The sequence below is a fragment of the Chenopodium quinoa genome, unplaced genomic scaffold (assembly GCF_001683475.1).
Source record: "Chenopodium quinoa cultivar QQ74 unplaced genomic scaffold, ASM168347v1, whole genome shotgun sequence".
In the NCBI taxonomy this organism is placed as follows: Eukaryota; Viridiplantae; Streptophyta; class Magnoliopsida; order Caryophyllales; family Amaranthaceae; genus Chenopodium; species Chenopodium quinoa.
In genome coordinates, this window is record NW_018744996.1 from 1,889,138 (window position 1) to 1,915,601 (window position 26,464).

Consider the following 26,464-nt stretch of genomic DNA (forward strand, 5'->3'; position numbering starts at 1 on the left):
CCTTGACAAGGCATGACGGTGGTGGCGTCTATGTCGTGCTTGCCCTGATCGACGGAGCCTCGCCGATGTTGCGTGGTGGGCTGCTGCCGTCATGAAAAGGTTTCTGTCGTTTAGGCCTTGGTCGACGGAGCTCGGCCAGTGTTGCGTGGTCGGCTGCTGCCGTTGTGGGTATTGTGGGTGGTGGTGGCTTGGTGAACAATGTGAAGGAGATGGTGGTGTATGAGATAGATTGAATAAGGAGGAAGGGCTTATTTATAAGAGTATATAGGTCATTTATAATGTCAAAATAACCAGCATAAAGTAAAACGTTGACCAGAGTATGAAAACGACAATATTAGGAGTCGTTAAATTGACATTAGCCACTTTGCAAAAACAAGGCCCCACTTTTCCATTAAAGAAAAAAATCCTAAATACAACAACAAAAATACAATCCAACGGTTGAAAATAAAAAATGGCATTTTTTGTAAAAAATAATGCAAAATTTTCCTGTACAAAAGACTAACCGTTGGAAATATTTTGATCGCCTTCATATCAAGAGAATGGAAAATTAGGAAGTTTCTATTCTTTTTCTTTTTTCCAAAATTTATAATTTAGGCATAATTTAATTAATTTTATTTATTTAATTTTATTAAAAAAAAAAAAAGAAGAGGAAAAATGGTGAGAGGGAGATCATAAATTTCGCAGGTGAGGAGTGCCTGTAATTTGCTGTAATTTTGAATACTCTTGACGGTTTTTCAGCCTCGGTTCTCTGCTTCTTCAAGCAACGATCCAGAGGTAAATTTATTAATTTATTTTTGATTAATTTCAATGTTTTACAATTTTTTCATATTTTTTGAGCTGAAAATCATATTGACCCATATGAGAAATTCTTAATATAATGCATTTTTGAGAATTTTTCAATTTTTTGACCCTAAATTATATTGACCCACATAAGAATTTTTTGATTTAATGCATTTCTGACCCAATTTTGTTAGAATTGTTGGTTATAAAGATGATTTTCAATTTAATGCAATTTTGGATGGTTGGTGACAATTATTGATGGAATTCAATGTGACCTTGATGATGGAATTGAATTATTGTTGTGATTTTAATGATATGATTCATAATTCTGTTGAATGTAGGCTGGTTCCGGAGAGAAGAGCTACCCAATTTCATTTCTGGGGGTTTTATGTATTTTTTTCTGGGAAGTTTCGGATGATTTTTGATTGATTATACAAAGAGATAGAAAGAAATATACAATCCTTTGAATTTCTTTTTTCTGATTTCTTTTAATTTTACCTTCGTTGAAGGTTGTAAACTGTACATATAGTTGAATTTTGGAAAAAAAAAATAAAAAAATGAGTGTTGTATCTGGAGTAATATCAAGGCAAGTTTTGCCAGCATGTGGAAGTCTTTGTTTCTTCTGCCCCGGTCTGCGGACAAGGTCGAGGCAGCCTGTGAAGAGGTACAAGAAATTCATTGCCGATATTTTTCCCAAAACCCAGGTTAGCTTATGGCATTATATGATTACTTGATTATTTGAGTTTTTGTTTTCCTGTGACCTTTGATTTCATTCAGTAGATGTACTTATTTTTAAGAAATTGAGTTATTGCATAAGTTGTATTGAAATTGTTATGTTCAACATTGACATATATTATAGTGGTGTGTAGCTCTTCATCTTGATGGCATGAGTTGGAAAAATGAGGACATTAATTATTAGTAGGTTGGATCAATTTCTTATTTTATTTGTTGTTTAAAAGAATATTCATCCTTGTGTGTTGAAGATTTGGTATCACTTTCTTTAGCTTGTCACTCTTTTTGTTTTGGAAATCCACCAATGTCTTAGGTACGAGTTTGCAACTCTCATGCAATGAGCTCATCTCAGCTTGCATGAAATCGAACTGATCGTGTTGATGTGTATTGATGACCGCCATTCGATAGGACTTAGGGTGTAACAAGTTTCTTTCTGTATACCTATACTTGTACCTATTTCATATACATATATGTTACTAAAACTCATATAAGACAACATTGTGTCCTGGTGTCTCAGCTGTTTTATAAAGTTTTAGCCATTTATCGTCCAAAATAAAGTGTCTAGTGCCTTTACCCATGTATGAGTACAAATTCATGTAAGAGTACAAAACCTTTCGATAAAATGAGAAGCTCCAATTACATTGATTTAAGCTAAAATACAAATCCTCTTTTACCACTGTAACAAATTGACAATATATACCTTTTATGGCACAAATACATGAAGTACATACACCGTTTAAATCATGAACTATTCGTCAATCAATGAACCATCCTATACCATAGTGGTCATCCTAATTGAATCATGGATTATTAAATCCTCTCTAATCAATTTGAACCAGCACAACAATATAATTTCATATGGGGAAGTGAAAGGCCTATCATCCTTAGCTAGCTCAAAAATGGCACTTGGTTAGTCATTCATCAGGACCTTTGATTATGATTATATATGTGCTTATTCTCGTCAAGATCTATATTCAGATTTTGTAATGATTGTTTGCTTACCAAGATACTTGTTATCCCTGATAGAAATTTTGACAGAAGATAAAGTAGTCGTTAATCATACTTCAGTACTATCTGTTGATTGCTTTGGTCTCTTCTACACCTTTGCAATTCGACCTAGTCACTATTCGTTGCTTAGGTCTGTCCTACACCTCTGCATTTCTACCAAGTCCACAATGTGGCAAGCATTTTGTTTCTTCTTGCTTGACACTCAACATTGTTGATTTATATCAAATATGTCCTGATGGAAATCAGGCTCTTCTACAAATTGCCCTGTTTTTTTTTTTTTTTTTTTTTTTTTTTTTTTTTGTGCGTAGCTATACCATATACACTGTTAAGGGAAGCCTCAATTTTTTTCCACCGTAACAATAAATTTCTTGTTCCATGTTTACACAAACTAACCATACCAATCAAAACATGTACATTTACACCATAATTTTTTGTCATTAATATTTGAATTTTCGAGTTATCTCAAATGCATCTTGGAATCCAGGAAGGTATTTTTTGTCATTTATTTGTAAAATTGTGTTGATATTGGTCAATGGTTATGTGTTATGATGAGCACTATTTGATTGCATGTACCTGTCACCTGTCAACTGTCCCATCACCTGTCACCTAGCTATCTTTTTTTCATAGTTTGACTTCTTCAATGCAGTTCATCATCTAAACTACAACTATAGAATTTCATGCAGAAAAGACAACTATTGTCACTCCTTATAAGGGCTTAGAGAAGAACTATAGCGCCTTATAGGGTGGACTGAGGAGTGCAAATAGATTTTTTTGTTTTTAATCAAACTGCATTCATTTAGCTGAAATAGAGGGTCAATTTGTCTTCTGTAACTGACATAGTGACCGTGCCAAAAAAGTATGCTGCTAGATTTTGTGTGGAATATATATGTTCATGTTCAAGAATAGATTTCACATTACTTCTTGTTGGATTGTGGTCCAAGTTCCTTATAATTTATTCAGTTACTATATCTAGAACAAAATTAGAATTTTGCTCTCTATTCAAGTTGGTTCACAAATAACTACATATTTGAGGAACTGCTGACCATTTGTCTTACGTTGGCAAATTTTGAGGAACTCCTTATAAGAGCTTAGAGAAGAACCATAAATACTTTATGTTTGAAAGCATTTGTGTAGATGTTTCTATACATTTCGTGATCAACTCACTGACATCAATAGTTGAAACCATTTTGCTGACTGAATTCACTATAAATTTGAGATGTTGGGCAACAAATGGAAATCAATCTACCTATATAATCCATATATCCTCCTAGGCTACAATCCTTAAAGCACACTCCTCGAGTGCTCCTTATACACAATCTCTCAATTCATAATTCTCTTTGTAGAGTTTGTACGACACCTTAGTGAGTTTGTTCTTTTAATAGTGAGAGCTGTAAGTTTATTACTCACCCCTAATACTATAGAGTTTTTGTACTCTCCTATTTTTGCATATAGTGGATTTTCAAGGGCTTGTCATTCGTGAGGTTTTTGCCTCTATTTGAAACATTTTTCCACTTTAAATTGTGTCCCGTATTCATAACTTATCTTGCCTTATTTCTATTCCAATCTATTTTTCTCAATCTATACATCTTCTCTTCCACTGCACACTCACAATCCTTATATCTCTCATTTAGAGAATTGGTATACAACCTAGATGACTTTAAATTGCAATGTCATGCTTTGATCTTTTTTGGTCAAATGATATTCTTGATGCTTTCTTTGAACAGGTTTTTAGCGTGACCACAGCTTTTTGTTTCTTTCATGCACTTGCAATTCCTTTGAACTGTTCAACTATGTGCTCCATCCTTGTAGTTATATCATTTCTGTCTTTTGTTTATATGATAATAGAAACATTTGTAGTCATGTGCTTTCTGCTCTTCTAAATATTTCTCTAGTATTTTGACTGTTAACCATACTTCTTTTGACAGGATGAAGAACCAAATGATCGGATGATTGGAAAGCTCTGTGATTATGCTACGAAAAATCCCCTGCGTGTCCCAAAGGTACTTTCAGGAAAATTTCTCTTCCTCCCTCCCCCTCCTATGTGCACCTGGGTTGTGCTTGAAAGGCCATGCTTTTTGCTACTTTTAGTATTCTAGCTGTCTATTGTTGCCATATTCAACAAAAGTTAAATAGAGTAATGCGGGTAGCCAACCAATTCTGAGACCTATACAATTTAGCTTATCAGTATCCTGTAAAGTCAAGATAGTTTGGTAATTATGTACAGCCAACATGATGGTTAGGTGTAGGAGTTTAGATTTGATTTTTAGGTTCTTTGTCTGTTCTATTAGCAGATCCCCCTCCCCCACTCCCGAAAAAAAAAACTCCCTGATGCCTTAATCAAGTTGACTGAGGGTTTGATTTGACATAGCATTAGTTTTTGACACTTATGATTGTATATGACGGAGACATGTGGTCCTCTTTGTGACCTAATTTTTTCTTTGCGTTATGTTGAGAGCCTGAGAAGATCTTCTCAATTATTTGAGCTGCTGTGAAAGAATTATGTTCGCTTAAGTCTCCTCATTCCTGTAATAATATACTACTCCACATATCATTTTAGCCTTGTTGAATACCATAGATTTGACATCTTTAATCACTTTTTCATCCCTTTAATCTATTTAATTATAGCTGATGTCTTGTGTTAGTGAAGAATTGCACTGTTTTGTTGATGTTTCACTGTAGTCTGCATTCTGTTTGTCAGATCACCAATAATCTTGAGCAGCGGTGTTACAAGGAATTGCGAAACCAGAATTTCAATGCTGTGAAAACTGTCATGTGTATTTACCGAAGATTATTGGTGACTTGTAAAGATCAAATGTAAGTTGTCTAAATTCTTTGGTTTGTATGTCAATTGCACTTCAAGGAATTCTAATGCTTGATGTATCTACTAACGGTTACTGAGAATTTGAATGCTTGGTATTTTACTGAAGTCTGTATCTCTCTCCCTCTGTCTCTTTCTCTCAACTGGCACTAAGGACCATTGTACTGTAATTGAATAATTTTATCTTGATTACAAAAATACCTTTGCCAGTTGGTGAACATGTCATATAAGCAAATTGGGTGTTTACACATGAATATGATTGTTGTAGGTTTTTTCAAAAATTTAAGTAAACTGTGAAATTTTTTGATACCTCATCATGAGCCTCTTCTTATGATTTAAAGCAGGGATGCATATCATCCTATTTTTGGAATACTTTTTTTGGCATACAATTTATTTTCTCAAGTTTAATTAAATTTCATTATTCAACTTCACATTGAGAATTGAGGAAAATAACTATTTTTCATTAGTATAGAATAAATAGAAGAATATGTTGTGATTTTATCTAAAAGAAACTTGAAAAAGATGGATGTCGTATTGATTAAGGTTATTTTCACTATTCCCACTCTCAGTGTTTCTTTTCCTTTCATACTTTTCAGGCCTTTGTTTGCGAGCAGTTTGTTAAGCATCATGCACATTTTGCTGGATCAAACAGGACAGGATGAATTGCGAATTATAGGATGCCAAGCTCTTTTTGTGTTTGTAAATAATCAGGTGTGTACTATAGATCTTTATTTTATTGCTAGGGGCTTGATGTTTACCAATCACCTGAATTCTTTGAAATTCGTTATGCTACTAGTAAGATTTTCATTCCATTTTTCTGATGCTAGCTTCATTTTTTTCATTAAAATTCTCTATGTAAAGCTTCATTTTGATGCTAGCTTCTTTTTCGTTGGTTCTTGTGTTTCAGAAGGATGGGACTTACATCTTTAACTTAGAAGACTTTATTCCCAAACTGTGTCTGCTAGCTCAAGAAATTGGGGAAGATGAGAGGGGATTTTGTCTTCGAGCATCTGGACTGCAAACTCTTTCTTCTATGGTGATAGCACTTATTTTTATTTTATTTTTTTTATTTAATGATTATTTCACCTGCTTTTGATGATATTTTCAGTTACAACTGTTGATCTAGCTCTTTGCTTATTTTTCTTATAAAGGGACAATAATATTGCTTCTTTTATGATGGTTCTAAATTGCATGCTTGTGATTTTTGCAGATCTGGTTCATGGGTGAACATTCCCATATGCTAGCTGAGTTTGATAATGTAAGCAGATACTAATTTATTCTTGTGCTCATTTACCTTCTGGTCTTTTGGTCTTGTTGCCTATTTTATTTTGGCTTTTACCCTTTTAATTACACGTAATTTGAATGCTGTGATAGCTATAAGGGATTTAAGAGATATATGTTATGTATTTTTCTATGCTTAGTGATTTTTCTCGTTGCCTAACGGCTTTCATCTCTCATGATTTCTAGCGTATATTTTGTACTTGTCCATAGCTTCTGATAGTAAATGCCTTTGTGAAACTGAAGGTAGAAAAGGAACCTGTACTTTGCTTTAAGCTTGAAGCCTGGGATTTACTATGTTAGTGGATACACAAGATGGTGCAAACTGAATGAATGGAAACCTTTGCCTTGATTAGATGTTGTTTGAACTCATTAAGTCATTTATAAAATTGTTTGATTAGTGCTTTTTTTACTGTCTTAAAACTTCCTTGCCTGCTCAAGTGTATGGTTGCATATTACCACTATCACCAGCATTTGACTGCAATATTAATTACACAATTACTTTTTTCAGCTTTTTAAAATAGGAATAACTGACATATTCAATCCCTTCTTCTTCTTCTGCTTGAACGCCTTAATCCCATTAGTGGGGTCGGCTACATGAACCAACATGAGGACTTCCCAGGAGGTCACCCATCCTAGTACTACTCTCAATCATTGTGGCTCATGTCAAGCGATGTGACAAAGTTTTACACTGGCTGTCACTGGCCTACCGTAACCCTCCTCCTTTATCCAGGCTTGGGATTGGCAGCGGAAAACCCACTGGCGGAGTTTGACATATTCAATCCCTACTATGGATTAATTGGAAATAGTCCTAACTTTGAGAGTGTCTTCCTAAAGCAGTCCAATTTAACCTGTTAGGTCTATTACCTGTCATGTGGGAGTGCGTGGCTTCTTTAGGTTGACCCCCCCCCCCCCCCTCCTCTCCCCAAGTTGGGCTGTTGGTGTCAACTTTTCTTTAAATTGTTCTCAATTTTATAGTTTAACCTAATTCTTGCACTACTCTAGGTATTATATTTCTGATACTTGTGACTTACACCTCCCTTAGGAATGTGGAGGATATTTTCTATTTATATTTTGCATACATATGCTGTTACACAGGTCATCGGGGTATGTCTGGAACACCCGTCCCAGCTTGATTTTCTCGAAATGCATTACCAGCAATATGGATGGTTGTATTAGCAATAATTGTTGTAAAACATATATTTTTTTTTTCTAAACAGGTTGTATCAGTAGTCTTGGAAAACTATGCCACTCCTCAGCAGAATGCAGCAGACGATACTGACAAGCAGGGATCTAACGGTAGATGGGTGCAAGAAGTGCAGAATGACAAGGGTCATGTCATTGCTTCACTTGATATGTCAAGGATTCCTACTTGGGGAGGAATTATAAATTCTAAGGGCGAATTAAATGTGGCAGAGTAATTATTGTGCACAATTTCCCCTGATTTTTTAGTCTTTCTTATGGTGGTAACTGTCATTTACATGCTATCTTAATCCTTCTGCAGGGAGGTTGCCAAGAACCCTGGTTTTTGGTCCAGGGTTTGCTTGCATAACATGGCTAAGCTAGGCAAGGAAGCCACCACCACAAGGCGTGTTTTGGAATCTTTATTCCGGTATTTTGACAATGGGAATCTGTGGTCTCTGACACATGGGGTTGCTTGTCCTGTTTTGATAGATATGCAGGCAGTTATGGAAACCTTAGGTAAATAGCATTGTTTGATCATAATTATAGTTGAAATATTTCTCTTCCTTTTTCTAGTCACCTTGAGGTGATGGATTGATTACAACCTCCTTAATGGAACCGTCTTCCCAGGTCATAGTTCACACTTTTTATTGTCAATACTGGTGAAGCATCTGGATCATAAAAATGTACTCAAACAGCTTGAGATGCAGCTGGACATTGTGGAGGTGACCACCACCCTGGCTGAGCAAGCTGAGGTTGAGCCTTCTGTTTCTTTGCTTGGTGCGGTAAGTGATGTTATGAGACATTTGCGCAGGAGTATTCACAGCTCAGTTGATGATTCCAACCTTGGTACTGAGGTTATCAAATTTAATAGAAGGTTCAAAGAGTTAGTGGATAAGTGTCTCACGCAGCTAGCCCACAAGGTATCATTCCCTTATTTTTTGAATTCTAACGGTTTTTCTACTGAACTTCAGTATTTGTTTCTTTTCTGAGGAATTTGAGGTCTTAAATTTTGTAAACAGGTTGGAGATGCTGGTCCTATTCTTGATATAATGGCTGGCATGCTAGAAAATATTTCTAGTATCTCTGTTATAGCCAGGACCACAATTGCAGCTGTGTTCCGGACTGCACAGATTGTAGCTTCCTTACCAAATGTATCATATCAGAACAAGGCAAGAGAAACTACCTGTTTTCAAGCTGTTGATTTAGTTCGTTGTTTTTTTACTACTTAGATTATTTTGTCCATCATCTATCTCCAAATTCTTCAATACTTTTCTCATTTCTGTAGGCATTTCCAGAGGCTCTATTTCACCAATTGCTCCCAGCAATGGTCCACCGAGATCATGAAACTAGGATTATGGCGCATCGTATATTTTCTGTCGTTCTTGTGCCATCTTCAGTGGCTCCTCGTGAATTTTCAGCTCCGCCTATGTCCGGGAAAGGTGCTCATGTTCCGAGGTCACTTTCTAGAACTGTCTCGGTGTTTTCATCCTCAGCTGCCCTGTTTGAGAAATTACGTAAGGAAAGATCAGGAAGCAAAGAGAACATTCCTTTTGAGGGGGGAAACATAAATGTCGGGATGTTTAATAGACTGAAGTCATCCTACAGTCGAGCATCTAGTATTAAGAACCTAGTGCATGTACCCATAGAGGAGAGTTCTCCAAACAGCTTGAACAAGGAAGGGGTAGGTTCTGCCTGTGTTCAATCTTTCCACTTTTCTCATGCTTTTTTGTACTAAAGCATTGAATTATACCCGAGGAACTTGTGTAGCTGCTTGCAAGATAGTTCTAAGTGTCAGCTGGTTCTCATCCTTCTAATTTTGGCACATACTTCTGTGCTGTTCTCCTAAATACAGATTTTAAAAAGGCAGAATAAGCATACATGAAAATTAGCTGATTGATTTGGTATTTATAAATGATAATTGTTTTATTTTACTAATACAGGGAGGAAGTTCGCTCAGGCTGAGTAGTAGACAAATCATCCTCCTTTTGTCATCAATTTGGGCGCAATCGATCTCTCCTGAAAATACACCAGAAAACTTTGAGGCAATTGCACATACATACAGCCTGGTTTTGCTATTTTCTCGTGCCAAGGTTATTTGCTAATTCTTAACTCTCTTCAATCAATACACTTTTTCCTTTTACCCATAATTGCAAGTATTAGACCTTCAATAGTTTTATTGTATTCAGAGAAGAGAAGCTTTTTATAGGAGTATTTGTTTCTTCTATCAATTTGTTTAAATTTTCCTTAAATCTTATTACATGCTGATTTGAGTGTCAAGCACATCGCTCCTGTTCTCAGTAATACCAAATAATTTCATGTTGCTAGTTTTACTAGCTCTTTATTATATTGCTTTTGTTCTGAAGCTGCTGTTTAACCTTGTCTGAGTTGTAGAGTTCTAGCCAAGAGGCACTTGTTCGAAGTTTTCAGCTTTCATTTTCCTTGAGAGGCATTTCTCTTGCAGAAGGAGGTATAAATTTTTTATTATGTGCTTCTGAGAATTCAATACCTCTTTTTATTTGGCTGATACAGCTTAGGATTTGGTGTAGATGTTTGATTAATAATTTTCTTGGTTTGCTGCTTTCCTTTCTGACTCGCAACTTTTCTGCAACTATTGAGTTGGTGAAAGAGAGATATAATATTAATGGCTAAAAGTGGCCTTCATTCTCTTGTTTGGTTGCGAATGCATTTCTGAGAGAGAGAGAAAGAGGGAGACACAAGAGGCGCAAAGGGGGGTGTAGGGTGAACATGTGCAAATGGGAGTTATTATGCTCTTGCTGATTGTTTAATAATGCAACTTGTCAAGTTGTCAGTGGAAGAAAGAATATGGAAGGGATTTCATACACACCTGATATTTTGCATTTGTGATATAGGGCCTCTGCCACCGTCGCGTCGTCGATCACTCTTCACCTTGGCCACAGTAATGATAATTTTTTCAGCTAAAGCTTATGATATCCAGTCTCTAGTCTCTTGTGCCAAGGAAACATTGAACAAAAAAATGGTATGTCATGGTAGTAGATTGATGTTTTCTTAGCTCTCATTTACTCCTTTTTTTTTGCCTTTAAATGGAAGTGTTTGATGTGCTTTTTATCCTTTTCAGGTTGATCCATTTTTGTCTTTGGTTGGAGATAGCAAATTGCAGGCTGTTAATAAGAATGCCACTATAGGATTTGGGTGCAAAGAGGATAATATTTCTGCTTCAAGATTTCTATCTGAAATTATAATCACAGAGGATCAAACCAGGGAATCCTTTGCTGCTGAGATCATTAGAAGTCTTGAAGAGATGAAAGATGTAAGTTAATTGTCAAGATGAAAGATAACATATGAAGAATCTTGAACTTTGCATGACATTGAAACTTTTTGCTATTTTTTGCGACATACTTAATAACATGTTTCTCCTTTATTCAGGCTGAAATATGCACTGTAAGGGAGCAATTGCTTAGTGAATTTTTGCCAGATGATGTGTGTCCTCTTGGGGCCCAGATGTTTGATAACCCATCCAAGATATATGAACTGGATCCTCGACAGAGTGTTTGCCATGATGAAGTAATAAATCTGCACAGTTGGATTGTAATTATTTGCTAAACATGGATACAGCTTTTTCTATTAACCTCAGAACTAATTTAATATTGTTTTTGCTTGTTCAGATTATTCCACTCTTTACAATTGATGATGATTCTTTGCTTGATAAGAAGCCTAAGCAAGAGTTATTATTGACCTTAGAGAATGGCAGTCTCTTGAGTGTCAACCAACTTCTAGAATTAGTATGTTACTCACTCTTTCTACTAAAAAGTTTTTTCAAGATCACTGTGACTAGGCTTTTCAAAAGATATAGATTGACATAGATTAAGGCATGGAGCTCAGTAATTATAACATTTTGCAGCTGAAATTTCTTTTTATATTAGTAACCACTTGTATAACTTACTGTTGTGAGTGATGTGGTGAGTATTTGGATCACCCCTTGGGCTTGCACATGGAGGTTATTGAAAGCTTTGCTTCAAATGTTAAGATCGATTTTCACGAATTAACTGTTTTTTTGTGGTATTTATGTTGTGTTCATGTTTGTAGTTTCTTGTTGTGTCATTAAGTGTAAAAGGGTCACTCAAGTTTCACTAGCAGGGTGAACAAGGGTGAACCTCCTCACTCATGGTCGTGCTAGCCAAGTCATTTCAGGTTGGGGGGAAGAAATATTATTTATCAATAACTTTATACAAAGAATAACATAGTTTTGGCTTTCATCTGTCTCACCCTGACGCATTGGTGTTTTGGAGCTTAATGATTTGCAATTAATGAAAATTCAGAAGCTTAAGATCTATTTCAATTGCATTCTTTGCGATGAGAACTGTCTTTTCTGATGTCCTTTATTCTCTTCGGGTTCTTCACTCTTCTATCTTAAGCTCTATTCTAGTGTGATTATGAAATTTCCATTATATATTTTATAAAGAATGGGGTTGTCTCCTTTTCCTACAGGTCCTGGACTCAGCTCACCAAGTTGGAAGATTTTCTGTCTCAACCGCGCCTGATTTGCCTTACAAGGAAATGGCCAGCCACTGCGAAGCTCTTATGATGGGTAAGCAGCAGAAGATGTCCCATTTGATGACGGTCCAGCGACAAGAAAGCTTAATCAACTTCTGTGTCCAACATGCTGATCTCGAACCAAACAGGACTACATCTCCTTCGCAGGTAAGGCACTTATTAAGATCTTTTAGTCTCGAGATGTCAATTTTTGCAATGTTTGATATATGCATCTGTGAAGAATTATTTGATACAGCATAAATGTCCCACGAACACAAATAATTTGAGACACCCTAAAAAGGAACCGGTTAACAAGAAGGGAGGGATGATACATTTTACTGTTTAACACTTAAATTATTTGGCTGCTCAGAACAATCTGTCATCTCAGAATGGGAATAGGGCTGTGCTTGGTGTTAAATTTGGCAATCCTAGTCAGTAGAAGTGTTTTTTGGTAATTCTTTTTTTCTTACTCTTGAGTTGAAAATTGTTCCAGACGGGAAATCCTTTCGAAGATGATAACTTTATGGCTCCTGCAATCAACGTATTACCAGCTGTCAGTCCAGTACCCATGCTATGTGCTGCTGAATACAATATACAACCGCAGCACTATAAGCTTCCCACATCAAGCCCTTATGACAACTTCTTGAAAGCTGCTGGTTGTTGATTATCAATAAACTAGGGGCGGTCGAAATGTTCTAGGGGAGCAGTATATATATATATATATAGTTTCTGGAATTGGTATTGACGTCTTGGTTTGTCTCACCTATGGCAGGCGTTCTGTGCACGAAGTAGCTAAAGATTCTATCAGCTACTCCTAAAGCAGCTTGAATAGTCAGTCCTAGATTCCAAAAATTCATTTTATTCTTTAATTAATTTTTTTATAAATTTTGATTTGGGTTATCCAATTTTGTTCCAGTGAGATAGGGCAAACAGGTTGTATCTTCTGGATTTTTTTGGGTCAGAGTAGATTTCAAGTACAGCTTACAGTCTCATCTGTACCTGCTGAGAGTTTCCGCATTGTATAAAGGAAACATTTTTCTAAAAGTCCTTTTATTGGTGTTGACATCAATTTTTTTGTATGTATATTATGAATAGAACTTACTGTAAATTTGCTGAGCATTGATGAAAAAGCCATTTGCTGTTTTTTTTTTTTTTTTTTTTGTTGCTTTCACTCTGAGCATGTATTTTGATTTTTGTGTACAAGCAAGATGATTTCGTGATGTAAACCCCCCAACAATTTCTATTGTACAACTGATTGTGCGACACAACCAAATGAGCCAATGAGGGTGGTTAGCCATACAGCTCGTGAATAGCTTAGAAAGGTTACACTCCATGTTGCAATTTACACGGTACTCTTACAATTCTTCTACTTTCCATTGATTTTTTCTAATCAAATTTAGAGGATTAATAAGGTATGTTTCCTTGATAACCCCATAGAAATAGAATGCAATGTATGACCAATACACAAGACTTGTTAGACTTCCCTTTCATAGACCCCCACTGTGACAAATTTAAGAGACTTTATTGGCAGTAAATTTGGAAGAACAAATTTGTTATGAAGTAATTACTTTTCAAAATTGCACGACCCAAAACAAAATTTTGATCGATTTCAACTTAAAAATAATATTAATTGATTTGGCTAATTAATAGCATATATTTCTGAAGATTTCATCGAATTAATGACTCATTTTTTATTATATGCATACATATGGTCCAAATCATGCTGACCTAAATCCGAACGACCCATTTGCCACCTCTACTTATATTTATTATTTTTTTTTATAGACAACATAGTACAAGTAGACAATCCAATTTGCGCAATGAATCGGTAATTCATCGTTCCTTGAAAAGTTGAAATAAGAGAAGGTTAGAATTTTCAAATCTTAAATATATTCCTAAAGCATCTTACTATCCCTTGTTAGATATAGGCTCAGCATAGCACAAAGAAAGTCACTTAAAGTACAAAATTTAGCAGTCTTTCAATTCCAAGAAAAAAAAAATGATGTATTTTTAGCTGCAATTTTGAAAATTTGTAAATAACTCCCATAAGGAATCAAATTATTATTTTAAGCTCCATTTTCCTGCTTAGGATCTTCATTAAAGAATCTCTTCCACACAGGATGCTTCTTCCAAACTCGATCAGCAACAGCATCGATTGGGACACCTTTAGTCTCAGGCAAGATGAACACGACGAAAAAGCCCATGACAACAATCCACCCAGAGAAGAAGAGGAAGATATAAGCTCTCATGTGACAAAGCATTGATAAAAAGGCTTGAGCAATTAGGAAGGTGAACATCATGTTGGAACTCACAGCAAACGCGAAGCCTGCTGTCCTGGTTTCAATAGGGAAGGTTTCGCTTGGTATAAGCCAGCCTAGAGGACCCCATGACCATGCAAAGGACATCACAAACAAGCATGTTAGTATCACTACTAGGACTGCTGCTCCCTTTGGCAATGTATTGGTGTCTGTTAACTTCAGTATCAGTATTATTCCGATTGCAGTCTGCATCCAACCACAATCAATTCAATTTTGTTAGAATCAAACGTACTAAGGCCCTGTTCACTTCAACAGAAAACCATTTTTTTTCTTCTAAATGCTAGTCAAATTTGGTCCGTAGATATCAATTGTAATGAATTAAATACATCAATAACTGAGTATGACAAAAGAAAAACTTGTTAGGAGTAATTAGTAAATATTGATTGGTTTAGAATAAGTAAAAACAAGTTACAATCAACGAAATTAAGAAAGCATAACAATTAAAATGCAAAAATTAAGTATGCAACTTAGGTGAACAAGTGATGCACGCAAATTAGGCTCAACTCTGGCTATGTTCGGCAAAAGTAGTTGTTATAATAGCTGTTAGGAAAAAGTTGTGAAACAAGTGAATTATAACTAGTCAAAGGAACTAAATAAAAGTGCTGAGAATAATGAAAGTACCTGGCTAACAAACATTTGAACACAAGCTTGAAGTAGCAATATCCTTCTTCCAAACTTGTCGACTCCATAAACCGAAACCAAGGTACTAAACACATTAACAAGGCCAATAATCACAGCAGAAAGAAGTGATCCATTACTCTTAAACCCTACAGTTTGAAACAAAATAGGAGCATAAAACATGACTGCATTAATCCCAGTCATTTGCTGAAAAACTTGCATCAGAATCCCAATAACAAGAGGAGGTACACTTTGCTTCTTCCTTAATTCCTTGTAAGGGTGCTTCACTAACTTAGCCTGATCACATGCCTCCCTTATCTGTTGAAGCTCGGCCTCAACTTCGTCGACCCCCCTTATTTTCCTTAGCACTTTCCGGCCTTCATCAATCCGGTCTCTCTCGATTAAGCTTGTAGGAGTTTCGGTGATGATGATCCCGCCAATCAGCAGTAGAACAGCAGGAATTATTGCTAATCCAAGGGATATTCTCCATCCTATAGGGTGTAATCTTAAGGTTGCAAAGTTGACAAGGTTAGCAGTAAGTATACCAACTGTGACTAGGAGTTGGAAAAGAATGTTTACTGCTCCTCTGTGTTGCATTGGCGCTATTTCGGATAAAAACAACGGCACTGCCTGCACAATTACCAAAATAGTACTCAATATTAGATTATCGACGTACAAAGTCATAAAGGGCAGTGATGTAATCTGGATTTGATGCGTGTCATGTATGGAATAAGGCCAAGCTCAATAATTTACCATCTAAGCTAGCTGACATCAACAATATATTCATCAAATATAATTAAACTCACCTCATCGACAGTCGCAAATAAAGGACTGTGATGTAAACTGAATTTAATGCATGTCATGTACGGAATAAGGCTCAATAGTTTACCGGTTAAGTTAGCTGACATCGACAGTATATTCATCAAATATAATTAACCTCACCTCATTACCAAAACCGACGCCAACGCCCATGAAAACTCGGCCAATGATGACCATCCAAAGACGCTGAGATAGTGCACTGAATGCAGAACCCACCAAGAAAAACACAGCAGAAATCAAAATGGTAGGCTTTCTCCCTTTAAGTGAGCAAACTTTTGATGCCAGAAAACTTGAAACAAGTGCTGATAAATACAATGATGATGTAAATAACTGAAGATATTGATTATCAAATTTGCAGTAGTTGTTTTCATGTGCATGTTGCTTTCTTTGGTACACTTTTGGGAAGAATTCTTTCAAGAAATCATCCATTCCTGTCACTCCACCTGCATTTATATAGATAATGATAATAATAATCAATTTACACTTAATTAATGTTAAATCCAAGATTAATCAGTTTGTTACTAGTGATCAAAAAATTTAATTTCTTATTTTACAATCTATTAACTAATTAAAATTCACAATCATTGTAAAAAGAATGAGCATGTTATACTAATTGTAGCATAATAAGTCTACCCATCTGAAAACTCAACCGGCAATTACTTGCATAATGACCTAGAAATCTAAAATACAATTTTTTCACTCAAAATTAGAAATATAACACGTAAAATTAACAAGATAATAGATTAATTTTACCCCAAATCGAACATATATATTGCTAAACTTAATTTTACCCAACCCTACACAAAATTTACCTACCAATTTGAAAAGTTTACGTATTAGCAATTACTCACACACACACACACACAAAAAAAAAAAAAAAAAAAAAAAAAAAAAAAAAAAAAAAAACTAACTACTCGTACTAAACTAAAGGTCATACATTTCTAGCATCCATGATTTTAATAATAATAAATTGAACAAAGTAACAATTTTAGGGTTTTACTAGTTTTACCTGAAATGCCGATATCATAACCAAACATGAGGCCTCCACAAGCTGCTAGTAACCAGCAAGTTATAACGTATGGAGTTATTTTCCCTGGAAAATGATCAAGTTTATTTGTTGTACCCATTTTTTCTTTAGGGTGAAGATTTCGCCGAAAGCAATTTTTATGCTAATAACAATGAGCAATATATATTATCAGAGGACAATTGCCTCGGATATGATAAATGGAAGAAATACTTATTTTTTTCACTGGATGAGAGGTCGTAACTCATAACCCTAGTACCCTACAATGTGTGATATCTATATATATACGGGAAGATTCCGCTGAAAACAAGACTTACGGTGAAAATTAAAAACAGAGAATCTCAACCATCCATTATTACTAACAAGATCTAACGGTTTAAAAGCCAAATAATCTTTTCAACTTTCCCTTATACATACCCAGGTCAATGGTTTAGCGGTAACAACATACAAAAATACACAACTTTATCATATTTGACAATATTTACGTAAAGGAAACTATTTATAAAAATAATGTAACTTTATTAATTTTGACAACATATACACAAAAGTCATTATATTAAAAAATGAAGTAACTATATCAAGTTGATAACATATACATTGAGGTCACTAAATACAAAAATAAGGTAACTATATCAATTTTTACAATATTTACCTAGAGGTCACTATATAAAAAATTAGGGTAATTATTTATATTTTGACCACATGTACATAAAGGTCACTATATACAAAATTAAGGTAATAATATCAATTTTGATCACATTTATACAGAGGCCACTATATATAAAAATAACGAATGTCAATATATATAAAAAAAAAATAAGGTAATTATATCAATTTTAACAACATTGACCACATCACTACTAGAAAACGGGCCTTTAGTATCAAAAATTTTAGAATCAGTAATTATTATTGACACTAAAAATGTCAATGATATCAGTTATTTTTTTTTTTTTCTGACACTACTTCTATGGTTTGGACGATAGGCTAGTATTAGACTTTATTATAGTGTCGGAAAAATATTGATCTAATACAAATGACAACATAGTATCAGAAATGTTCCGACACTATAGGATTTTTATTATCGAAATTAATTTGATACAATAAAATATTTATAGTAACAAAAAGTTCCGACACTAATAAGCTTTTTACCATCAAAATTAATTCTGATACAATTAGATACTTATAGTAACAAAAATTTCTGATACTAAATCACATTATGAATATCTTAGAAAAAAATTGGCGCTTTCACAAAAAAGAAAATAAAAATATGGCGCTGGCGCCACATTAAAATATTAGAGAATTTTGAAACCATTTTCATTTCTAAAAATTCACCTTAGTAATATAACCAAAACCAAGCCCAAAAGAAAAGTCCTTCCTTTTCTCATTTCATCAGTAAAAACAACAAAGAACACTCTTATTATCTCTCCTTATTCTATTTCACGGAGCTAGGGTTCTAAAAAAATCTGCTCAAATTTACAAAAATTATCACTCATCTACTCAAATTTACAAAAAAAAATCACATATTACGCTCGAAGTTGTTGCTCATTTATAAAATAATACAAAATTGAACCTCCTATTGTTCTCTAATGGTTGCGCATCAAGTGGGATCTGCTGCCGTTGAAATTCTCTAGCGGTTTTTATTTTGTAAGTTCATAGCACTAATCTTTGAATTTCATTTATTTTAAGCTTAATTTGTCAAAAAATGTTGATTTAAATGTTAAAAAAAATTAAGGATTTTATCTGAACTTGTTTGGTCATAAATTAGTGAGTATTTAAATGGTCAGAATTAATTTGGTATCAATATTTCAAAGGATTTTGTCAAAATTGTTAAGAATCTAGTTGGTCTGAAATTATATAGTAAAAAAAATTCGAAAGATTGTGCGATGGTGTTTGTTTGTGCGATGGGTTTTGTGCGATGGGTTATGCTCTATTAGGCATAAGAGCAGCGTTTGATGCAAGTTTCAGGAAGTTGGAGGTCTCCTGTGATTGCCTCCATTTGATTGGTTGTGACAGATATTATGAATTTTGCTCGTTGTTTTGATTTTGTTTGCTTCTCTTTTTGTCCTAGATTATGTAACAAAGTGGCACACTCCATGGCTAATCTTTCCCTATATCTTAGTGAGGAAAGGTTCTGGATGGAGGATTGCCCTGCTTCTGTTTTTCCCCTTGTTGATTCCGACAAGGTAGCTTTGATTAATGAATAAATCACCTATGGTTTGCCTGTCAAAAAACCAAAAAAGATGAAAGTTTTACTAATGGGCCTACTACTCTGTAATTGCTTTTTAACTTCATTGTTAAGGGCACAAAATCCGTTCAAAATTTGACTAATTTTAGAGTAACATCAAAAAATTTGTCTCTATACTTTTGTATTGGTGATTTGGGTTCTCATTTTTTCCCTATTGGGAAGTTCTTGCCTTTGATCTATAATCTTGAATTTCTATTGATTTTATGATAATATGGAGTAGCAAATTTTAATTAAAATAATGTAGTTTAAACAGCCACTAAATCTAAATTAAATTGAAACAAACTAGCTAATTTAAAACTACTTTGATGATTATGGGTAAATTAAGCCCAAGAATTGTGACATTAAATTTTCTTCAAGTGTATATAACAAGCTAGGCTTAAGATATTCTACATCACTAAGGGTTTTTTTTTATTATTTTTATTATTTTTATGAATGAAAGAATGACATGTCTTTATTACTTGCGCTATTCTTTTTTTCTTTTTTTTTTCTCTTTTTTTTATCTACAAAATTGTTATTGTTTTTTATAAGCTTTCTTGATAATACAGATGAACTTTTTCTTTGTTTATTTGTTTAAAAGATTATGCATCTTTGATGACGGTTATAACTTTCTTCTATTTTATATTGATTTAATGTTCATTGATGTTGTAACAATGTAACAGGTAAATAAGTACTATACGTAGACAAATTGAGGTACGTTAGGATTTTCAAAAAGGGAAATTATCAAGGTACTTCTATTGGTATTGCTTGTTCTTGTTGTTATGATAGTTATTGGTAATTTTTGTATATATTATATGGTGATTTGTGTTTATATGATTTCATCATCATTATTATGTTTTCCATGTGATTGTTTTTTCAATATTATTAAACTTGAAACTACGTGTAATTGATTTTATTTGTTTACTTTAAAGTTATAACTCGAGTTTGAAAATAATTGTATTCATTTTTTATTTTATTTATTTATTTATTTATTTTTGTATTATATGAATATTAATACTGAGTTTTAGTAACTTATATTGATTATTACCTTAATATTGCTCCTGAATAGGATTTGATAGAAGTAACTTATTAATTTTATGGATACGAGAAAAGGTTGGGTATATATGCCAAGAAATGGTCCTTAATATAGGGAAGGAGTAAATAATTTCATACAATCTTCCCTTAATACTTCAGCCTTTAATGGGAGGATTAAATGTCCATGTATGTAAGAGATATGCTGTCACTATGCTTGATCCTAAAGATGTTCGTGAGAATTTATTTTGTGTGGGTTTTGATAAAAATTATGCTAATAGTATTTGGGTGTTTCATGGGGAAGAACCTTCACCATCTAAAGTAGAGGATGATGTTTTAAGTGATGAGGAGTCTAATGATGGGGTTGATGATATGTATAGATTACTTCATGATGCTTTTGGATTTCCTAGTTCAAAAAATAACCTAGATGACTTTCCACAAGTTGGTGAGGCAGAGATGAATTTAGAAGTTCAAAATTTTCACCAGCTTATGCAAGATGCTAAAATAGAATTATATCCTGGTTGTGATAAATTCACTAATTTGTCATTCATTCTTCGACTTCATCAAATGAAATGTTTGTATCGGTGGAGTGATACATTAGTCAATCATATGCTGCAATAATTAAATGATGTTCTTCCTAATGGATCAAACTTGCCAAAAAATTTATACCAAATGAAGAAGATCATGGTTGATTTAGGTTTAGGATATACTAAAATTGATGCATGTCCTAATGATTGCATGTTATATTGGAAAGTGAAAGTTAATGATGAAAAATGCAGTGTATGTGATGTATTAAGATGGAAAGATCCATTAATTGGAAAGAAAAGTGGTCCAGCAAAGGTGCTTCGACATTTTCCACTAATAACATTTAAAACATCTTTTTATGTCACGTAAAAAATCTAAGTTAATGAGATGGCATAAAAAGGGACATAGTTAAGATGGGAAACAAAGGCACCCTATTGATTCCTTAGCGTGGAAGAATTTAGATGAAAATTATCCAGAGTTTGCTCGAGATGCTAGATATCTTAGACTTGGTTTGGCTAGTGATGGTTTCAATCCATTTAGTAATATGAGCACTAATCATAGTACTTGGCCTGTTGTGCTTATGGTGTATAATTCGCCACCTTGGTTATGCATGAAAGATTCATATTTTATAATGTCTCTCCTTATTTCTGGTCCTAAGGCTCCTAGTAATGACATTGATGTTTATTTACAACCGCTAATTGATGAGCTAATGGAATTATGGAATGGTGTAAAGACTTATGATGCATTAACCAATGATACTTTCATATTGCGTGTTGCTTTGTTGTGGACAATAAATGATTTTCCTGCCTATGGTAACCTCTCGGGGTGGAAAACAAAAGGTTACTTGGCTTGTCCTTATTGTAATGTTGATACATGTTCTCATTATTTAAAAAAAAAGTAAGAAGTTGTGTTACATGGGACATCGTTGTCTCCTTGATCAAAATCATCCATTTCGAAGATGTGTGGCTGCAGTCAATGGTAAAGTTGAAGAGAGACCACCTCCAGAAATACGATCAGGGGCTGATTTGCTTTATCAAATGCGAAAGATCAAAGTAACTTTTGGAAAGCATAATAAGATGTCTAAGTGTCGTAAGAGAAAAAGAAAAGGGACTAAAAAGAAAAGCAAAGAGGGAATTGGCTAGAAGAAGGTAAGTATATTTTTCACATTGTCGTACTGGAAAGACCATTTGATTAGGCACAACATAGATGTCATGCACACAGAGAAAAATGTGTGTGAATCTCTACTTGGGACTTTGTTGGATATTGAGGGGAAAAGTAAAGACACTTTAGCAGCCCGCTTTGATCTTCAAGACATGAAGATTAGGCCTAAACAACATCCTATGAAAGTAAGAGAGAAATATGAAAAGCCAAAAGCACCATTTCATATGGATACAAAGGCCAAGGAAATTTTTTGTAAAGTTTTATCATCAGTTAAATGCATCTAATATAGCTCGTCGTGTTGATGTGAAGAATGGGAAAGTATTTGGCTTAAAAAGTCATGACTATCACATTATTATGCAACAATTGCTGCCTTTAGCTGTTAGAAAAGCGTTGCCTAGAGAAATAAGTGCAATCTTGATTAAGGTCAGCAACTTTTTAAAGGAATTGTGCTCTAAGGATGCTTCCTTCGATGATTTTGAGAAATTAGAGCAAAGTGTAATTGTGACACTTTGTCGCCTAGAAAGGATTTTTCCTCCATCTTTCTTTGACATTATGGTACACTTGGTGATTCATTTATCATATGAAGCGGCCATTGTCGATCCAGTCCAATTTCAATGGATGTATCCAATTGAGAGGTATGATTTAATATAATCTTTAGTCATAAATATCCTTATAAAAAACACTTTTAGTGATTTGCTTTTTTATTTTTTTAAATATGAAATTGCAGGTTTTTGTTCAAGCTAAAATCTTTTGTGCATAATAAAGCAAAACCAGAAGGTTCCATAGCCGAGGCATTCATTGCTCATGAATGAATGACCTTCTGTGCTCAATACATGCAAGAAGTTGAATCCAGAAATAGTAAATTCACTTCTGATTGCGAATGCAAAGGGTTGTCTATCTTTTCAAATATGAGTGAAGTTTTAGGATATGAGGAGAATATTCATTTGAGTCATTATCAATGGATCCAAGCACATGAATATGTCTTGTTCAATTGCGACGAGGTTACAAAATATTTAGAGTAAGATGCTCAAAATCTGCTCTGTTTTTATTTTTATTTTCTTTTAACCTCAATTAGCACCTACTAAATTTAGTGTTATTTTTATAATGTAGAGAGTATAAGAAGCTTCTTAGGCAACAACATTTGCATATACAACTATCAGACCTTGAAAAGCTCCACAAAGAAACATTTGTGAAATGGTTTCAAGCTAATGTATGTGTTTAATGCAAGAAATTATTACATATATATGTTATTTATTTTATTTATTTATCTATCAAAACAGCATAACATTTTTTTTGACATAGGGTAAATGCTTGTGCCAAGAGGAAGATGAGCAAATTAGTGAAGATCTTCGGAGGCTAAGCAAGGGTCCAAGTAGTTTGGTAAGAAAATGAAAAAATTTGTGTGTAATGGATTCAACTATTGTACAAAAGATGTTGAGAAAAATTCCCCTACTCAAAATAGTGGGATAGGTGTTTAATTTATGGAGAAGGGGGTGTAATATATTATGGCATGTTAAGGGAAATTATAGAATTAAATTATTACGAAGGAAGAAGAGTAATGATATACACGTTTTATACATAGATTTATCCCGATATTACATCACATTCTTGCATGGTTTTAGGCTCTTTAGGGTGTGTGGCAGCGACCGATACAAGCAGACTTCCAAAGGTAGCCTAGTGCCTTTGAATGTTCTGTTTTATTTCCCGATCACACCTAGGTTGCAAAGACTGTTTGCAACCAAGAACATTTCGGAGGAAATGACATGGCATTCGAAAAATCCCCGAGTTCAAGGCACAATGGCACACCCTAATGATAGTGAAGCTTGGAAACACCTCGACAGTCGCTTTCCAGAGTTTGCTTTCGAGCCTCGTAATGTGAGACTTAGCTTGTGTACCAATTGGTTTTGCTCCTCATGGTAAGTTTGGGGGACAATATTCTTGTTGGCCTGTCATTTTGACCCCTTATAACCTGCCTCCCTCAATGCGTATGAAAAAAAAATTCATGTTCCTTTCGTTGCTCGTTCCTGGTCCTAAAAACCCTAAGGGCAACTTGGATGTCTACATGCAACCGTTGATAGAGGAGTTGAAACTGTTGTGGGAAGTTGGCACGGCTACTTACGATATTTCGATGAAACAAAATTTCAATCTTCGAGCAGCCATCCTATGGACCGTTAGTGACTTCTCGGCTTATGGCATGTTGTTTGGTTGGGCCACAACTGGTAAGAAAGCTTGTCCACATTGCATGGAGAAGAGCAAAGCATTTTGGCTCGAACATGGTGGTAAAGTTTCTTGGTTTGATTACCACCGGCAATTCCTTCCGACAGATCACCCTTTTCGAAATAGTAAAACTGCATTCTGTAAAAACAAAGTAGAGAAAGGTGCCCCTCCACACATCATGTCAGGAGAGGAGCTGTGGGAATGTGTTAAGGACCTTCCGAAGGCTACAGATGGACCCGATTCAATTAAACGGATAAAAAAGGAAAAGAAGGGGTGGTTCAAGCAAATCACACTGTGGGAGCTCCCATATTGGAAGCATCTCCTCTTTTGTCACAACTTAGATGTCATGCACATTGAGAAGAACTTCTTTGATTAGTTAATTCACACTGTAATGGATGTGAAAAAGCATACGTGTGACACGCCATCAGCTCGGAATGACATTGTCAGATATTGTAAACATCCCCAGCTTCATCTTCAGGAGGATGATAGAGGAAAAGAGGTCATGCCAAAGCCTCCATTCACTCTTGACAAGGCTCAGAGAAAAGTTTTGTGTGAGTAGGTTAAACAGTTGCGATTTCCTGATGGTTACGCCTCCAATTTGAACAAATGCATAGATTTGCAAGCATGTAAGCTCCACAGAATGAAAAGCCATGACTTTCACGTGTTCATAGAGAGGATGTTGCCCACTGCTTTGAGGGAATTGCTCCCCGACCATATTTGGAATGCAATTACAGAGATCAGCCAATTCTTCCGCGACTTGTGTTGCTATACAACATCAGTTAGTGACATGGAGCGATTGGAGAAAAACATAGCTGAGATCCTCTGCAAGCTTGAGAAGGTCTTCCCTCCTGCATTCTTTAACTCCATGGAGCATTTGCCTATACATTTTCCGTATAAGGGGAAGTTATGTGGTCCTGTACAATACAGATGGATGTATCCCTTCGAAAGGTAAATCAAAGACCCTTATTTCACATCCTTTGTTTTACATCCTAATCACTTACTCATACAGTTACATAACTATAATTGCAGGTTCCTCAATCATTTGAAACGGAAAATTGGGAACAAGGCTCGAGTTGAAGGGTCCATATGCAATGCTTATCTCACTGAAGAGATAGAAAACTTCTGCTCCTATTACTTTCAGTCGACAGTTGACACTAAAACTCGAGATCTTGGTCAAAATGTGAATGCCGACGTCGAGTCCACATTAGACGACACTGAAATACCAGAGTTGTTCAATAAGGATAGTGGTCGTGTGTCAAATAATGGTAAAACTCGGTTCTTAGATGACAAAGAACTTGAGTGTGCACGTTTGTTCGTGTTACGAAACACCGGTATTCTTGGCGAATACAAAAGGTATATTAGGTTTAGGTATTCAGTGTATTCGTATTTACGAACAATTACAATGATGACTTTGTATATTTACATTGTGTCTTTGGCCTCGTAGGAAGTTTGAGGACTACATTCTTAGTACTCGACCTTTCTTGCGTAGAGAAGAAGTCATGGAGAATTTCGAAGCTGAATTCTCTGATTGGTTTCATCACAAGGTGATATACGCGGTCTATTCGTGAAATAATTATGAATTTAACATCTTGCATTTCAATTCATTCAATTCATGAACCGTGATGTTGATATTCAACAACTTTATAGGTGGTCGAAGAGAAGCCAAATTCGGATGTCCTGCGAGCGTTGTGCATGCGTTCCTTCAGGCGAGTTTGTACTTGGGGCCAGATTTTTGTCGGTGGATTTAATTTCCATACACATGCCCATGGCAAGCACAAATCCACCATGAATTATGGTGTGTGTGTATCAAGTGAGGATGGCGGAGAGTACTTCGGCATTTTAGACGACATAATTGAACTTGTCTACACGGGACCCAAAAAACAGTACAAGACAATTTTGTTTAAGTGCAATTTGATGGATTGTGGTAGGGGAATGAACCTACATGAACAATACAAGCTAATCGAAGTAAATCATACTAAGAAATACCCCAAGTATGATCCATTTGTCTTATCTTACCAAGTGACTCAAGTGTACTATGCATCATACCCTAGCCTGAAACGAGATCGAGTTCAATGGTGGTTTGTGTTTAAAACACAAGCAAGGTCAGTGGTTGATGCTCCGGTGGACTTAGAGTTTTTGCAATCACCATCCCCAACAGTACATGCAACGCTTTGCCCACCGAATGACATTCCAGACTACGCCAGAGATGATGATGA

General features: G+C 35.0%; 3 protein-coding genes and 1 long non-coding RNA gene across 6 annotated transcripts; 3 read left to right on the top strand and 1 right to left on the bottom strand.

Moving 5' to 3' along the window:
- The first annotated feature begins 507 nt into the window (after positions 1-507).
- LOC110707272 lies at positions 508-13,461 on the top strand. Of its 2 annotated transcripts, XR_002508461.1 has the most exons (21): positions 508-774; positions 1,122-1,484; positions 4,446-4,520; positions 5,219-5,334; positions 5,935-6,049; positions 6,246-6,374; positions 6,549-6,596; positions 7,837-8,033; positions 8,121-8,317; positions 8,429-8,721; positions 8,821-8,970; positions 9,087-9,482; positions 9,742-9,891; positions 10,193-10,268; positions 10,672-10,799; positions 10,899-11,090; positions 11,207-11,344; positions 11,446-11,562; positions 12,269-12,481; positions 12,807-13,144; positions 13,230-13,461. XR_002508461.1 is itself a non-coding variant. In XM_021885287.1 (20 exons), exons 2-20 carry the CDS (start codon positions 1,338-1,340, stop codon positions 12,975-12,977), a joined length of 3,048 nt encoding a protein of 1,015 aa, XP_021740979.1. In that variant the 5' UTR covers positions 508-774; positions 1,122-1,337; the 3' UTR covers positions 12,978-13,461. The 2 variants fall into 2 exon arrangements, 1 of the variants encoding a protein (XP_021740979.1); XM_021885287.1 differs by having other exon boundaries at positions 12,807-13,461.
- Positions 13,462-14,223: 762 nt separating this feature from the next.
- Positions 14,224-17,195, bottom strand: LOC110707165 (sugar transport protein 8-like). Its single transcript, XM_021885171.1, has 4 exons — positions 17,078-17,195; positions 16,192-16,511; positions 15,253-15,879; positions 14,224-14,817 (listed from the first exon to the last, which is right to left on the bottom strand). Exons 1-4 carry the CDS (start codon positions 17,193-17,195, stop codon positions 14,380-14,382), a joined length of 1,503 nt encoding a protein of 500 aa, XP_021740863.1. The 3' UTR covers positions 14,224-14,379.
- Positions 17,196-17,966: 771 nt separating this feature from the next.
- On the top strand, positions 17,967-21,027 carry LOC110707273. The gene is made up of 2 exons (XM_021885289.1): positions 17,967-18,736; positions 19,997-21,027. The coding sequence occupies exon 2, from the start codon at positions 20,514-20,516 to the stop codon at positions 20,964-20,966; it is 453 nt and encodes a 150-aa protein (XP_021740981.1). The 5' UTR covers positions 17,967-18,736; positions 19,997-20,513; the 3' UTR covers positions 20,967-21,027.
- A 443-nt stretch (positions 21,028-21,470) lies between these two features.
- On the top strand, positions 21,471-23,610 carry LOC110707274. 2 transcript variants are annotated; one of them, XR_002508463.1, is made up of 3 exons: positions 21,471-23,049; positions 23,144-23,241; positions 23,334-23,610. It is a non-coding gene; the product is annotated as an uncharacterized LOC110707274 (long non-coding RNA). The 2 variants fall into 2 exon arrangements; XR_002508462.1 differs by having other exon boundaries at positions 21,471-23,241.
- The last annotated feature ends 2,854 nt before the right edge of the window (positions 23,611-26,464 follow it).

Excerpts from the sequence above, each read along its gene's own strand:
- LOC110707273 (XM_021885289.1), top strand. The coding sequence starts at position 20,514 with ATGGGAGGATTAAATGTCCATGTATGTAAGAGATATGCTGTCACTATG.
- LOC110707165 (XM_021885171.1), bottom strand. The coding sequence starts at position 17,195 with ATGGGTACAACAAATAAACTTGATCATTTTCCAGGGAAAATAACTCCA. Across the intron at positions 16,512-17,077 it reads TTATGATATCGGCATTTCAG|GTGGAGTGACAGGAATGGAT; the intron begins GTAAAACTAGTA and ends ATATAAATGCAG. Across the intron at positions 15,880-16,191 it reads GCGTCGGTTTTGGTAATGAG|GCAGTGCCGTTGTTTTTATC; the intron begins GTGAGGTTAATT and ends GTAATTGTGCAG.
- LOC110707272 (XM_021885287.1), top strand. The coding sequence starts at position 1,338 with ATGAGTGTTGTATCTGGAGTAATATCAAGGCAAGTTTTGCCAGCATGT. Across the intron at positions 9,483-9,741 it reads ACAGCTTGAACAAGGAAGGG|GGAGGAAGTTCGCTCAGGCT; the intron begins GTAGGTTCTGCC and ends TTACTAATACAG. Across the intron at positions 10,269-10,671 it reads CATTTCTCTTGCAGAAGGAG|GGCCTCTGCCACCGTCGCGT; the intron begins GTATAAATTTTT and ends TTTGTGATATAG.